Consider the following 13,354-nt stretch of genomic DNA (forward strand, 5'->3'; position numbering starts at 1 on the left):
ATTAACCTAGTTATATTACATTATTTAAATAATACAAAAGTGTATTAATATCATAATTTATGTTATTAACTATCTCAAATTAACTTGTATTTCTTTATGATAGTAAAATAATTTAACATATGAATAACAACTATTTTAATTTATTTAGTTAAATATATCTATTAATATTAAAAGCTTATAAAATATTTTTATATATATATATATATATATATATATATTTTAAAATATAATACTAAAAAATAAATTGAAGGGAACTGGTAAATATTTTTAATTTTACTACAACCACTCTAATATTTTTGGGACCAATATTGGACCAAGAGTGCTTTGGTTGGGGCCTTTGTTCACGATTTTTTTTCCAAAATAGCACGGTTTCCTTTTTTATTTTCCCACCTAGTATAATGTGCCTAATATTTCCCATAGTAGCACACTTTTGAAATTGATTTAGAATTTGGTTTCTAGAGAATCGAATCCTAACCTTCATTTTCATTTACGTTGAAAATGACTTGTAAATTAGTCAGAAGTCAAAATTCGGTTATCGAGAAAATCGAATTTTGAACTGAATTTTTTTATTTTTTATTTTCGTTTTTATTAAATTTTTTTACTAAAATTAAAAGAAAAAAGAATAAAATTTTTATTTGTTTATTTTTAATTAAAAGGAAGGAAAAAAATATTTTAAATGTAATAAATGATTTAATATTTTAAAATATATAATTATATTTTAAAATAAATTAATTTTCTTATTATTTGACATTCAATATATACATAATTAAAAATTATATTTTAAAAATAAAAGAATAAATAATTGATCGAAGATTATTTGTAGAAGGAGAAAAATATTTAATTATACAATAATTCAAACTAAAAATAATTACTTAAAAAACAGTTAATTATTTAAAACTTCACACATCAAATCTTAATATCAAATTTTAACTACAAATCATCGATGCCTTATTTATAAATTTTCAACAACAACAAAATAATAAAAAAATCAATTTATTTTACAATCAAATCTTTTTTTCCTTTAACAACAACTTTTCAATCGATTATTTATTCCTCTATTTTAAACATATAATTTTTAATAATCCTATACATTACATTTCAAAAAATAATAAACTTAATTTATTTCAAAATATAATTATACATCTTTTAATATTTAATTGTTTCAGAGAATTGTATCAATTACCATTAACAATTACTAAATTAATTTATTATAATTCTTATCATTAATTTTTTTCCCTTTCCCTATAAAAAGAATAAAACTAAACAAATAAAAAAATAAATTTTAGCTTTCTCTTCAATTTTGAAAAAAAAAATGAAAATTAAAGAAAAAATATCGAGCTCAAAATTCGGTTTCTCAATAATCGAATTCTAATTGGTTTTGGAACTAGGGATGACAACGGGGCGTGGCGGGGACGGGTTTCATCATCCCATATTCATTCCCGTAAAAAAAATTCATCCCATCCCTATACCCAAACCCAACGGGTATCAAATTTTTGTCTCATCCCCATCTCCACTGGATTACGGGTGTAATCTCGTACCCATACCCATACCCATTTTTTTACTATTTTAATATTAATTTTAATTAATTTTTATAAAAAATTACGGTAAAGGAAACATAATATTATTAAATATTCAATATTAGGAGTATGGTTGTTTCTTCGATATCAAATACTTTGAAATAAATTATAATTGTTTACATTTTAGATTATAATACCAAATAAAATTTGATGAGAACCAAAACATTTATTAAATTTGCAAACATTAATGAAACCTAGTTGATAAATTTTAAGAATATTTTTTTAAAAATATAAAAGGAAAAAAATATTTAAATTAAAATATATTTTAAATGTTTGTTTACTTCAATTTTTTAAATTATAATGAATCTATTTTTTATACACTCATAAAAGTTATAATACATTACTTGATCAAAATGACGCAAAGAACAAATAATAAACATAATAATAAAATTTTAACATAGATCTTGTATCTTTTGAACCACAGTATATGTTGGATGGTGGTAAAAAGATATTCATGCCAATTACATCAAATTTTTATACTGTAGTAAATAAAAATTATTTATACAACTATAGTGAAAAAATTAAAGTATGATTGTAATGAGTTAGAAAATAAAAAATAATTAGATAAAATTTATCGAAATAGTATTCTACATGATGAAAATAAACAAAAAATAAAAATATTAAAAAATTAACAAATGTGTGTCTTATAAACAATTTGGAAACTATTGGAAGGAATCACACAAAGAAAAACAAATATATAATTAATTGTATGATAAGATGAAAAATATATTAGAGATCTAACAAAACTTTTCAAATATCAACATATATACTCAATGGTTGATAAAAAAATGACGCAAAAAATAAATAATAAACATAATAATCATAGATCTTGTATCTTTTAAATTTCAATATATGTTGGATGGTGATAAAAAAAATATTCATGGCAATTATATTAAAATTTTATATTGTAGTAAATAAAAATTATTTATACAATTATAGTGAAAAAAGTTAAAGTATGATTGTAATGAGTTAGAAAATAAAAAATAATTAGATAAAATTTATCGAAATAATATTCTACATGATGAAAATACACAAAAATAAGAATATTAAAAAATTAACAAATGTGTGTATTATAAACAATTTGGAGACTATTGGAATGAATTGCACAAAGAAAAACAAATGTATAATTAAGAGTATGATAAGACAAAAAATATCTTAGAGATCTAAGAAAACTTTTCCAATATCAACATATATACTCAATGAGAAATAACAAAAATTGTTTTAGCGAAATAAAAGAGTTCAAATGAAATAAAAATTAATAATAATAAGTAAAGAATTTTTTTTATATTACCTAGTAAATGAAATGTTTATCCTATTAAACACTTAAATTGAGAGTATTAAACATTATCATGTGAAAGGAAAATATACAAGAAATAAAAATATTAAAAAATAATATAAAATATTCAAATGTTAGACATAATTTTTTTTTAATTGACATACATCATTTTAACATAATTACATAAAAGTTATGATAAGATAAAAAATATATTGAAGATGCGAATGAATTTCATGACAAACCAAATATTTAGAAGAAATAAAAAATAGAAAGAATATATATATATATATATATATATATATATATATATAGGGTTACTTAATTAATTGTGAATATTTTAATAATTTAAAAGATGATGGAGGTATGGCGGTGATATATTCATCTCCATCCCCATACCCAATCAAAAAAATCGGGGATTTCTCATACCCATATCTAGTCAATACATAAATTTTTCGTCAAAACAAGGACGGGTTCGGATAATACCCACGAGATCATGTTATTTGTCATCTCTATTTGGAACAATTTAAAATAAAAGAAAAGGTCAATATTCGATAACATAATTCTAACCTATTTCTAAAAATGTGCTAAATTGGTAAATAAAATATACAATGTGCTATTTGGTTAATTATTTTTAGTATAGGTGCTACTATAGAAAAAAAATCCTTTGTTCACCCTTCTTTAACCATCCCATTTTTAACCATGACTGCTGTAATGTCACCTCACCTTCTCCCTCGGTATTGCCAACCGACAGGGCACCATGATCCCCGGTGACATATCGGGCTCTACAGAGCTCTGTAAAGTTGAAGGGTTATTAATAGAATCAATAAATGATATATATTAAAAAAATAAAACTTAACTGCAAGTCAAAAATTAAATAAATCCAACCTTATCTTATATTATTAGATTTAAATTAATTGAACATAAGAATTGATGAAGAATATGGCACTACAAATGATAAAATTTGGAAGGAGGAGTTGATGTTTTGATTTAAAAAGTGTGACCTCGGGTCCCTCGTGACACACATGGACATTAATAAACATGGAAAACAATTATCATTACAACCTTTTCGCATTTGTGGGAATCCAAGTTATCCCCTCACCACCATTTCTGAAAGCATCTCAACCTCGCTTTTCCCTCCACCTTCATCATATCACTATTCTAAACCTACACACTCGATTAACATATTATATTAGGTTCCGTTTATGTAGCATCGACATCGGAGAAAACAACATCGAGTTTCGGAGTAACAGAATACGCCATGCGAGAGGACGGAGACAGCAGCCACGTGCATGTAATCCCACCACTTCACAATTTCACACCCCATTTTTTACTCTCTATCTTCGTATGTGGACGACAAAAGAATCACGGTGTCTTCCTAATACTCATCTTTTTTTCTTCATGGTAACTGACTGGTAAGTAATTCATACTCATTATTCTTTTATATCTCTTTCTTACTCTAATTAACTACAGGCTCCTAAAGTATTTCATAATGGTTAGTGCCCAGACGATGGCCAAAACAATTTAAATAAATCTTTGCATCGTTCCTAGTGTTAGGAATCTTACACCTTCTTTACTTTACTTGTTAATCGTACGTTCTTATTAAAGTGTTAAATATGTTATTAGAGGGTTAGATATGATTTTGTGTCTCTTAACTTTTAGTAAATTTTAAAATTAGTCTATTTTGAAATTTTGAACTAATTTAGTCATTCATATTTTAAAATACGTAAATTTAGTCTTTTTAATTAAATTTTGTTAATTTTATTTGACATTTCAAGCACATTTCATAATAGTACTTGACTTAACATTAAAATACAAATATTTCAAACCATATAAACAATTCAAATACAATCCTGAAATGCGTACAAAACATTAAATAAACCTAACAAAATTTGATTAAAATGACTAAATCTACGTATTTCGAAATATAAATGACTAAATTGATCCAAAGTTTCAAAATAAACTAATTTCAAAATTCATTGAAAGTTCACGGACAAAAAACATATTTAACCCTTAATTAAATTTATTCATACTGCATTGTTTTCTAACTCTGAAAACTAGAAAAGAAAACTTCTTTTCTTGCATAATTTATTTTTAAGTAAAAATAAGAATGTATACAATAAAGTAAAGTTTAAAGGACTTAAAAAAAATAGAAAAGACATACTTAGAAAACTAGAAAAGAAAACTTCTTTTCTTGCATAATTTATTTTTAAGTAAAAATAAGAATGTATACAATAAAGTAAAGTTTAAAGGACTTAAAAAAAAAAACTCCATTAAATTTTCTTAAAAGATAAAAAATGGAGGCCATAGATTAAAATCTCACTAATACATTCCTCTTCTTGAACACAACCTTAATATCACGAAGCATGACCTAAAATCAATAAAGCAAGTTTCAAAGGAAAACAATTTCATTCATCCAAATCAACCAAATTTCGTGATATTGAAATGAAAGGAAGAAAATGGTGTTATATATTAAGTATTCTAAAAGATGCCAAATCTTACGTACATTACTTTGTTTTTTTGTTTTTTTGTTCAAAGAATTTATATACTAAGAGTTTTAACATAGTTATAGGCCTCGTGTTCTCATGAAACTATAAACTTCATTTAAGATTTTTGTGCACACTTCAGTTTAATTTTGCTGTCAAATTCTTATTGTGATAAAGAAGATAATTTATCTAACTTTCTTCTATATTATATATTTTCAAAATTTCAAAGATAACAGTCTATTTTCAATTCCATGGAGATAAAAACCTTAGTATTTATTGAATTAATTTTATTTTATTTTGTATATATGCAGTTGAAATTAAAAACAATATTAACATTACAATTAAAGGAACTAACGGTATATTACATGATGTTATGTGAAAATATACACAATGAAAAAATGTAACAGAGAAACTAATGTAACTATATGATTTTTAAATTGGGAAATAAAAAAAATAAATTTCTGAAACTAATAAAAAAATAAATTTAATTAATACTGATTAGATAAACCAATTTAAATAAAATTATTTGTCCAAATAAAAACACACACATACATACATGTCAACTAATTTATAAATTAGTATTATCAAACATATAATCTTTGAATTCCCAGCATTTTCAAAATAAATTGAAGATGAAATCTCACCCCCTCAAAATAAAATTAGTAGATAAAATTTGCATTAATAAATTAAATTAAAGAACACCATTACATTTTTTTTGCTTAAATATGTTTTTGTCCCTCAATAAATTTTGGAATTAGCCATTTCGAAACTTTGGACCAATTTAATGCTTCATTTTTTGAAATATGCTGATTTAATCCTTTTAATCATATTTTGTTAAATTTATTTAACATTTCAAGCGTGTTTCATAATAGTATTTGACTTAACATTAAAATAAAAATGTGTTAAACAATATAAACAACATGAATACAATCTTGAAAAGGGTAAGAAACATCAAATAAACCTAACAAAATTTGATTAAAAGAATTAAATTCACGTATTTCGAAAGATAAATGACTAAATTAATCTAAAATTTCGAAATGGACTAATTCCAAAATTCAATAAAAGTTAAGGGACAAAAACATATTTAACCCTATTTTTTTTTTAATTTTGTATTGAGGAAAATAAGAGAAAGAAAGAATCTAAGTGCCCAAGGGTTAGATCAAACCTGAAAAAAATTTAAAACAAAAAGATGAAGGAACTATGAACTTCGTTGTCAACTGCGTCCACAGAATTGCATTAATTTCTTTAATTAAAAGGACTAATATTAATATTAAAAAATAAAAACATATTTTACTACGCTTCTTTTAGGTTAATTACAAATTAAAACAACACAGTATCTTCTTATTTTATTTTGGAAAGAGGCATTCACGGTGGCGACACCATCGGAGGGACTTCCCATAGTAGCAGATGTTGTCGGCAAAGACTTCACTTGGAAAGGATTCCTTTGACGACACTTGAGAATGAGAAATAGAGAATTAAGGTTTGTGAAAAAAAGTAGAGAAAATTAGGATTTCTTCATCATGCTCGTAAACTTTGTAATGGGCCAACCTAATTGGGCCATCTCACATTATTCTTACTACCAAAATTTAATTATTATTATTAATCATTAATATTTTAACTTTGTAATATTAAATTTAAATAAATAAAATAAAATATTTAATATGTTTGAATATAGTAAGTAACCCTTTCTACATTTATGTAAAAAATAAAAGTATTTCTCGATTCATAAATGGGTCATTAATACTCTTAAATAATTTAATAATTTATTGATTATAAAAATTTTCTGTTATAAATATATTAACGAGTTATAATAATAAAAAAATTTATACTATAAAAGAAAAAGAATTTAGAATAAATATTTTCTATCAATGATCAATAATGACAAAAAGTCTTATTATACTGTAAACAAAATTTGAGATAAATATTTCGTATATTTAAAATTATTTTTACAAATGAAATTTAAAAAAATTAATTTGTATAATTATAATTATAATTATTATTATTATTTAATTTTGCAAATAATAAATTTAAATTTACAGAATAAAATAAAATTCTATAATCTTAAATCAACAACTAATGTTGATTGAATGAATTAATTAAAATTCAAAAAAATGGAATAAACATTTGCCAAAAATTAATTAATTAATAAACACAAAAATTAAAAGGTGATAAAATATCAATACCTGATGATAAAAAAAGTTACAGTAGAAAAAAGGAAAGGAAATTTAAAATCCATCTTTTCTTATAATTAAATTCTTTTATCAATAAAATTTAAATTAGTTAATTAATTAACATAAAATTTAAAAAAAAATTATCAATAAAAATTAAACTAATTAATTAATACAAAAATTGAAAGAGTAATAAAATATTAATAATTTATGATGAAGATATTTTTATACTATAAAAAAGAAAAAAATTAGAATAAATATTTTTCTATAATTAAAATTTTTTTATTAATAAAATTTAAATAAATTAATTAATTAACACACACAAAAGTTAAAAGAGTAATAAAATATCAATAATTATGATGAGAAAAACTTTATACTATACAAAAAAGAAAACTTCAAATAAATATTTAAGATAAATTTTTTCTATAATTAAAATGGTTTGGGGAAGTAGACAACTAGGATTTCTTTTTAAGATTCATCAATTTTTTAATTTGGTCAAATATGGATTTTTAATAGATTTTTAAACTAATTATGAATTACATATTTTATGATATTATTTAATACTGATTATGATATAATAAAAATAAAATTTATTAGGAACGAAAAAAGAAGAGAGATAAAAATAAAAATAAAATGTATCTTTAAATTAACATAAAAATCAGAAAAAGAATATTATTTTACTAATTAGTAGTAATAAAAATCTTATATTATAAAAGAAAGAAAATTTAAAATAAATGTTTCCTATAATTAAAATTATTTTTATTAAAAATAATTAAATAAATGAATTAACACAAAATTTTAAAAGATAATAAAATGCAATAATTAGTAGTAATAAAAGTTTTACTCTATGAAAATAATTAGAATAAATAATTCCAATAATTTAATTTAATTCTAACAATAAATTTGAATGAATAAGTTCATTATTTAACATAAAAATTAAAAATAAAAAAAAATAAAAAAATGATATGGTAAAAGAAAAGAAATATCGAATAAAAGTTTTTTATAATTAAAATTATTGTTATAAAAAATTAAATGATTGAATTTATTAATTAACAAAAAGATATGAAAATAATAAAATATTTTTATTTGGTCAATTATCGATAAATTTAAAATATGTATTTATTTTTGGATTTTATCAACAGAAATAGGTATTGATAATTAAAATTTGTATTATCGACGAAAATTAAATTTTTGAATTCATAGATAAATTTTGTTGATAAGTCAAATTTATCACGAATTTATTTAATAATTTTAAGATTTTTTATAATAAATTTAGGTGAAAATATATAAATTATTGTTATTATATTATTAATATTATAATAATAATAAAATATATATTAAATATATATTAAATATATATATATATATATATATATATATATATATATATATATATTTTTTGTAACATCTCATTTAATAGTTTATCATACTATCAAACAAAACATTATATCATATGATCAAACATAGCAGATAGTAAGGGTAACGGTCACACACACAAGGTATATGTATCTAGTACAGTCCTCCACACTGCTACATCTATATACACATACATACACCAGGTAGAGTAGGTAGAAAGGATGCTAAACTACACCCAAACCCTCAAAATATACAGTAGAAATCTAAACTATAGTGGACACTCCTTGCCAGGCTCCAACTTCTACTCAAGAGGGGGTATCTCCATCTGGTTTCAGCTCTGCTCCCACCAAACATAGGTGATCATTGCAAAAGGGATAATATGCAAAAGCAGACAACACAAACAAGAAGGGTAAGCTAACTGAAAGAAACAACATCAATACACTTCGCAATCAGAGAAATCATTCATAGCATATAATTCAATCATAATTTATAGACTCGATATCCGGATTGTGTAAGTGACGTTGGAACTCTTGGTGGCTTGCACCTGTAACGGTTCCCAGACTCTGCAGAGTCTAGACACATGGAGTATTCACCCGACCGTTCCCAGGGTAAGTCCCTTGCACGTCTAAGACTTGATCAAGTCCGACGACGAGGACCTCCTGCTACTTCTCACGACATAATCCATTCTACTCTATCTGAGCTTGAATGATTATTGGAGTTTCAGGATACCAACCATTATAGATTCCTTAAATCCTTACACACACACACTACAATTCCACTTGGATTTCCCTTGAAATTCCATTTTAACCTCATCTTCTCATAACTTATATTCATCCAATTTAATCATACAATACATCACTGGTAGCATTCCAATCATACAGGGCCTAAATTGCACAAAGATGCATTAAAACATACATTTTTACCAAAGAAAACAGATTTGAAGCACCACTACTGCAGTAGCTCTCGCTTGGGCTAAAAAGTCTAGCCTAGGCGAGAGGTTATCTCGCTCAGGCGAGCCAGTCTCGCCTAGGCGAGATACTAACAGTGGCAAAAGAGAAAAACTGAGCGAACTCTCGCTCAGGCTAGGCTGGTTCGCCCAGACGAGATCGTTATCTCGCTCAGGCGACCCAGCTCGCCTAGGCGAGACTTCGCGCAGGAACAGAGGTGCGTTCCCTGTTGTTTTCGCTTAGGCGAGCGTCACTCGCCTAGGCGAAAATACCAGGTCACGAACATGTTCCTTCATGCGGTGGGTCATTTTATCTCAATCAAAATCAATTAATCATGCAATTCAAACACCAGCTTATCAATCAAACATGTAATTCAAACTCATCTACAAATTTCCTATTCGAATTAAGGAGATTGGTTAGCTTCCCTTACCTATATATATCCTTCTAATTAGTTAGGATCCTCCCACCCAAGAGCTTCAGCTGTACCACTCAGTGAGCTGAAATTACAGGTTCCAATATGAGAAGGATTCCCAACAGTAGAAAGGGATTCTACAAATTTTCGAATTAAAGAGGAAAATGCAAAGGTTAGGAACAACTTACATGGAGGAGGGAGAATTGTAGATGAAAGAGGAGATCCTGAACTAGTCTCAGGTCTGGACTCTGCAACAGATGAAGAGTGAACTCAAGTTTTGGTAAAGAGAAGGTAGAGGAAGAGAAGAGGGAGAAGAGGTGCAGTGCTGTGTAAATGAAGTTCAGTGGTGTGGGTGGCAGAGAGATTAAGAATTGAAGTTTTTGGGTCTCCACATATATATATATATATATATATATATGTATATATATATATATATATATATTATAATACTGGTTCGAGTCAATTTTTAAAATTCAAACAAACCTCGTGAAAACAAAATTCTATAACAATCTTAATTTTTTTTTTTCAATTTTCGATTGTTTGGATAAATAAATTTTTTAAACCCTACTACTTTATATTTAAGCTTACTTTAACAATTTCTTAATTGTTCTATTTGTTTGAACGTGGACTCTAACTTTCAGTATTTGTATAATTTTTTATGATTATTTTATTTACAAACATGTTTTCTGGCAAAGTACTCACCTAAACTTCAAAATCAAAAATAGAGTAGTGTATTGCCAAAACCGATTTCAGGATCTGAAAAGTGCTTAAAGAGCATCACACTTATTATATTAATCAGAGCTAAAGTAGTTCATTCATCGAGAAATCTTTGGAACAAAGGGAGTGTTTCACGTTACGCTAAGGAATCATTTTGTTTAAAGCAGTTATCTGAGTCATTACTTTTTTTATCTTCGAACCAATTGGTGTCCATGCTATAATAAAAAAAAGGTAATTGAAACTAACAGTTAATTTTTTATGAGATGAAGAAAGGAATATTGCTACCTAACAGTATGAGAACACAACTATGCAGAGTATCCACACAGGAAACCAGAAGTGTATTCCTGAAGCAAGGTTCAACAGTGGAAAAAAGACTTTTTCTTTTCCATCATTGGATTTACTATTAAGGTTTGAATTGATATAAACCTATATAAAAGCGAATCTTAATATAAAAAAAACACCAGTGTTAATTATGTCCGGTCATTTAACATAAAAAATGTAACACTATCCTCTTTGAAGCACACTTTTCATTATTACTTGAAATCTAATCAAATTATACTATATTAGATTCATGTAATGTTATGGCTTTCAATGTGCTTAACATTGAAGAGAAAACTGTTTAGTCCCACACTCATTCACCTGACTTACAACATAAGACTTTATCATAACGTTTTATTTTAATTTAATCGAGTTTTATCACAACATAATTTATGAGATTTGTAGTGCTGCATTTAAATTAGTGGTCAAAACATTGCTATTTATATGGAAAATAATTCATGACTCTTCTTTTCCTATCTCAGAGTCACATGTCTCTTCCAGAAACATATTAGAGGCATAACTCAGTGGCCCACATCCCCATTTTGGTGTAACATATAAGGTATTGTTCAGTGTCATAGCTCTTTAATTCACCTCCACACAATCTCTTTCTGTTGTGTCTCTGGTAATGGAAAATTTCTCAGAAATGGAAAGTGTGATGGAAGAGCCCCTTCTTAGCAAGAAGAGTTCCAATGCAAAGGGTGGCTTCAGAACCTTACCTTTCATCATAGGTAATGAACGAGTTACCATTCTTTTTTCTTCAGATGCGTGATAATGAAAATGTGCTAATTGGTGTTGTTCTTGTGGCAGCAAATGAGGCCTTTGAGAGACTGGCCAGTCTTGGGTTAATGCCTAACATGATATTGTACTTGACAAGAGAGTATGGCATGCAAACTGCAGGAGCCACCAATTTTCTCCTGCTATGGTCTGCTGTCTCAAATTTCACTCCATTCATTGGTGCTGTCCTTGCAGACTCCTATGTGGGTCGATATTCCATGATTGCTTTTGGATCTGTTGCAAGCTTACTGGTAATTTTCTCCCTTATATCAAGGGTTGCAGCTTTGACACAGTTGAAAATTCCACATTGATTAAAGATAAGACAATTTAATAATATTTATATGTATAAACCCTTTGTTACAGACCATAAGATTGAATTAGATTTAAAGTTCACTTTGTTCTGTACAATGTGATTTCTGTATGCAACTGTAATGGATAAACCATAATTCCTGGGTTTTTAAAAGCTTGCCTCTGATATAATGTTTTCTGAACCTTGTTTGTGTTGGGGCTGTGCAGGGGATGATTCTTCTATGGATAACAACTTTGATTCCTTTGTCAAAGCCACTTTGTAACCAATTAACCGACAGCTGCGATAACTCTCCAACAGCACTTCAAGTTTTGATCTTGCATTCTTCATTTGCCCTAATGTCCATTGGAGCTGGGGGCATAAGATCATCCTCCTTGGCCTTTGGTGTTGATCAGTTGAGCAAGAGGGACAAAGATGCAGGAATCCAAGAGAGCTACTTCAGCTGGTACTATGCTTCTGTTTCAATGTCATCACTAATAGGTTTAACTGTTGTTGTCTACATTCAAGATTACATGGGGTGGACAGTGGGATTTGGAGTTCCCGCTATCCTAATGTTGATAGCAACTCTATCATTTTTCTTAGCTTCTCCGTTTTATGTAATGGCGGAAGTTAAAAGGAACATGCTAAGTGGTTTAGCACAGGTTCTTGTTGCCTCTTACAAAAACAGATTTCTTCAGTCATCGACCGAGAATGGTACATACTACCACCAAGAGAAGGGTTCTGATCTCGTAATGCCAACTGAAAACTTAAGGTATGTTGTGTTTCTTTTGTTCATATGTTTGAGAGACAAGGCTTAACGAAGCAGTGACTTTGTTTGCCAGGTTTCTGAACAAAGCATGCATAGTTAGAAATCCCTCACAGGATTTAACACCAGAGGGAAGAGCTAGGAATCCATGGAATCTTTGCACAATGGAGCAAGTGGAAGACCTGAAGGCACTGGTGAAGGTAGTTCCAATATGGTCAACAGGAATCATGATGGGTGTGAACATGAGTCAAGGTTCCTTTCTGGTACTAGAGGC

General features: G+C 26.9%; 1 protein-coding gene and 1 long non-coding RNA gene across 3 annotated transcripts in view; one reads left to right on the plus strand and one right to left on the minus strand.

The window, feature by feature from the left end:
- Window positions 1-8,934: 8,934 nt before the first annotated feature.
- Window positions 8,935-11,622, minus strand: LOC114196108 (uncharacterized). Its single transcript, XR_003606622.2, has 3 exons — window positions 10,408-11,622; window positions 10,238-10,304; window positions 8,935-9,197 (listed from the first exon to the last, which is right to left on the minus strand). It is a non-coding gene; the product is annotated as an uncharacterized LOC114196108 (long non-coding RNA).
- Window positions 11,623-11,731: 109 nt separating this feature from the next.
- Window positions 11,732-13,354, plus strand: part of LOC114196107 (Major facilitator superfamily protein) — a 2,448-nt gene continuing 825 nt past the window's right edge. The window contains exons 1-5 of one of the 2 annotated variants that reach the window (XM_028086635.2): window positions 11,747-11,813; window positions 11,896-11,982; window positions 12,062-12,279; window positions 12,545-13,086; window positions 13,157-13,354. The exon at window positions 13,157-13,354 is cut by the window's right edge and continues 825 nt beyond it. In XM_028086635.2, the coding sequence (XP_027942436.1) occupies window positions 11,898-11,982; window positions 12,062-12,279; window positions 12,545-13,086; window positions 13,157-13,354 (1,043 nt within the window). In that variant the 5' untranslated portion in view covers window positions 11,747-11,813; window positions 11,896-11,897. Of the gene's footprint in view, window positions 11,983-12,061; window positions 12,280-12,544; window positions 13,087-13,156 lie in introns of both variants that reach the window. The other variant, XM_028086634.2, reaches the window with a different exon arrangement.

This window comes from Vigna unguiculata, chromosome 9 (assembly GCF_037176805.1).
Source record: "Vigna unguiculata cultivar grain cowpea cultivar isolate G323 ecotype 2 chromosome 9, ASM3717680v1, whole genome shotgun sequence".
NCBI lineage: Eukaryota > Viridiplantae > Streptophyta > Magnoliopsida > Fabales > Fabaceae > Vigna > Vigna unguiculata.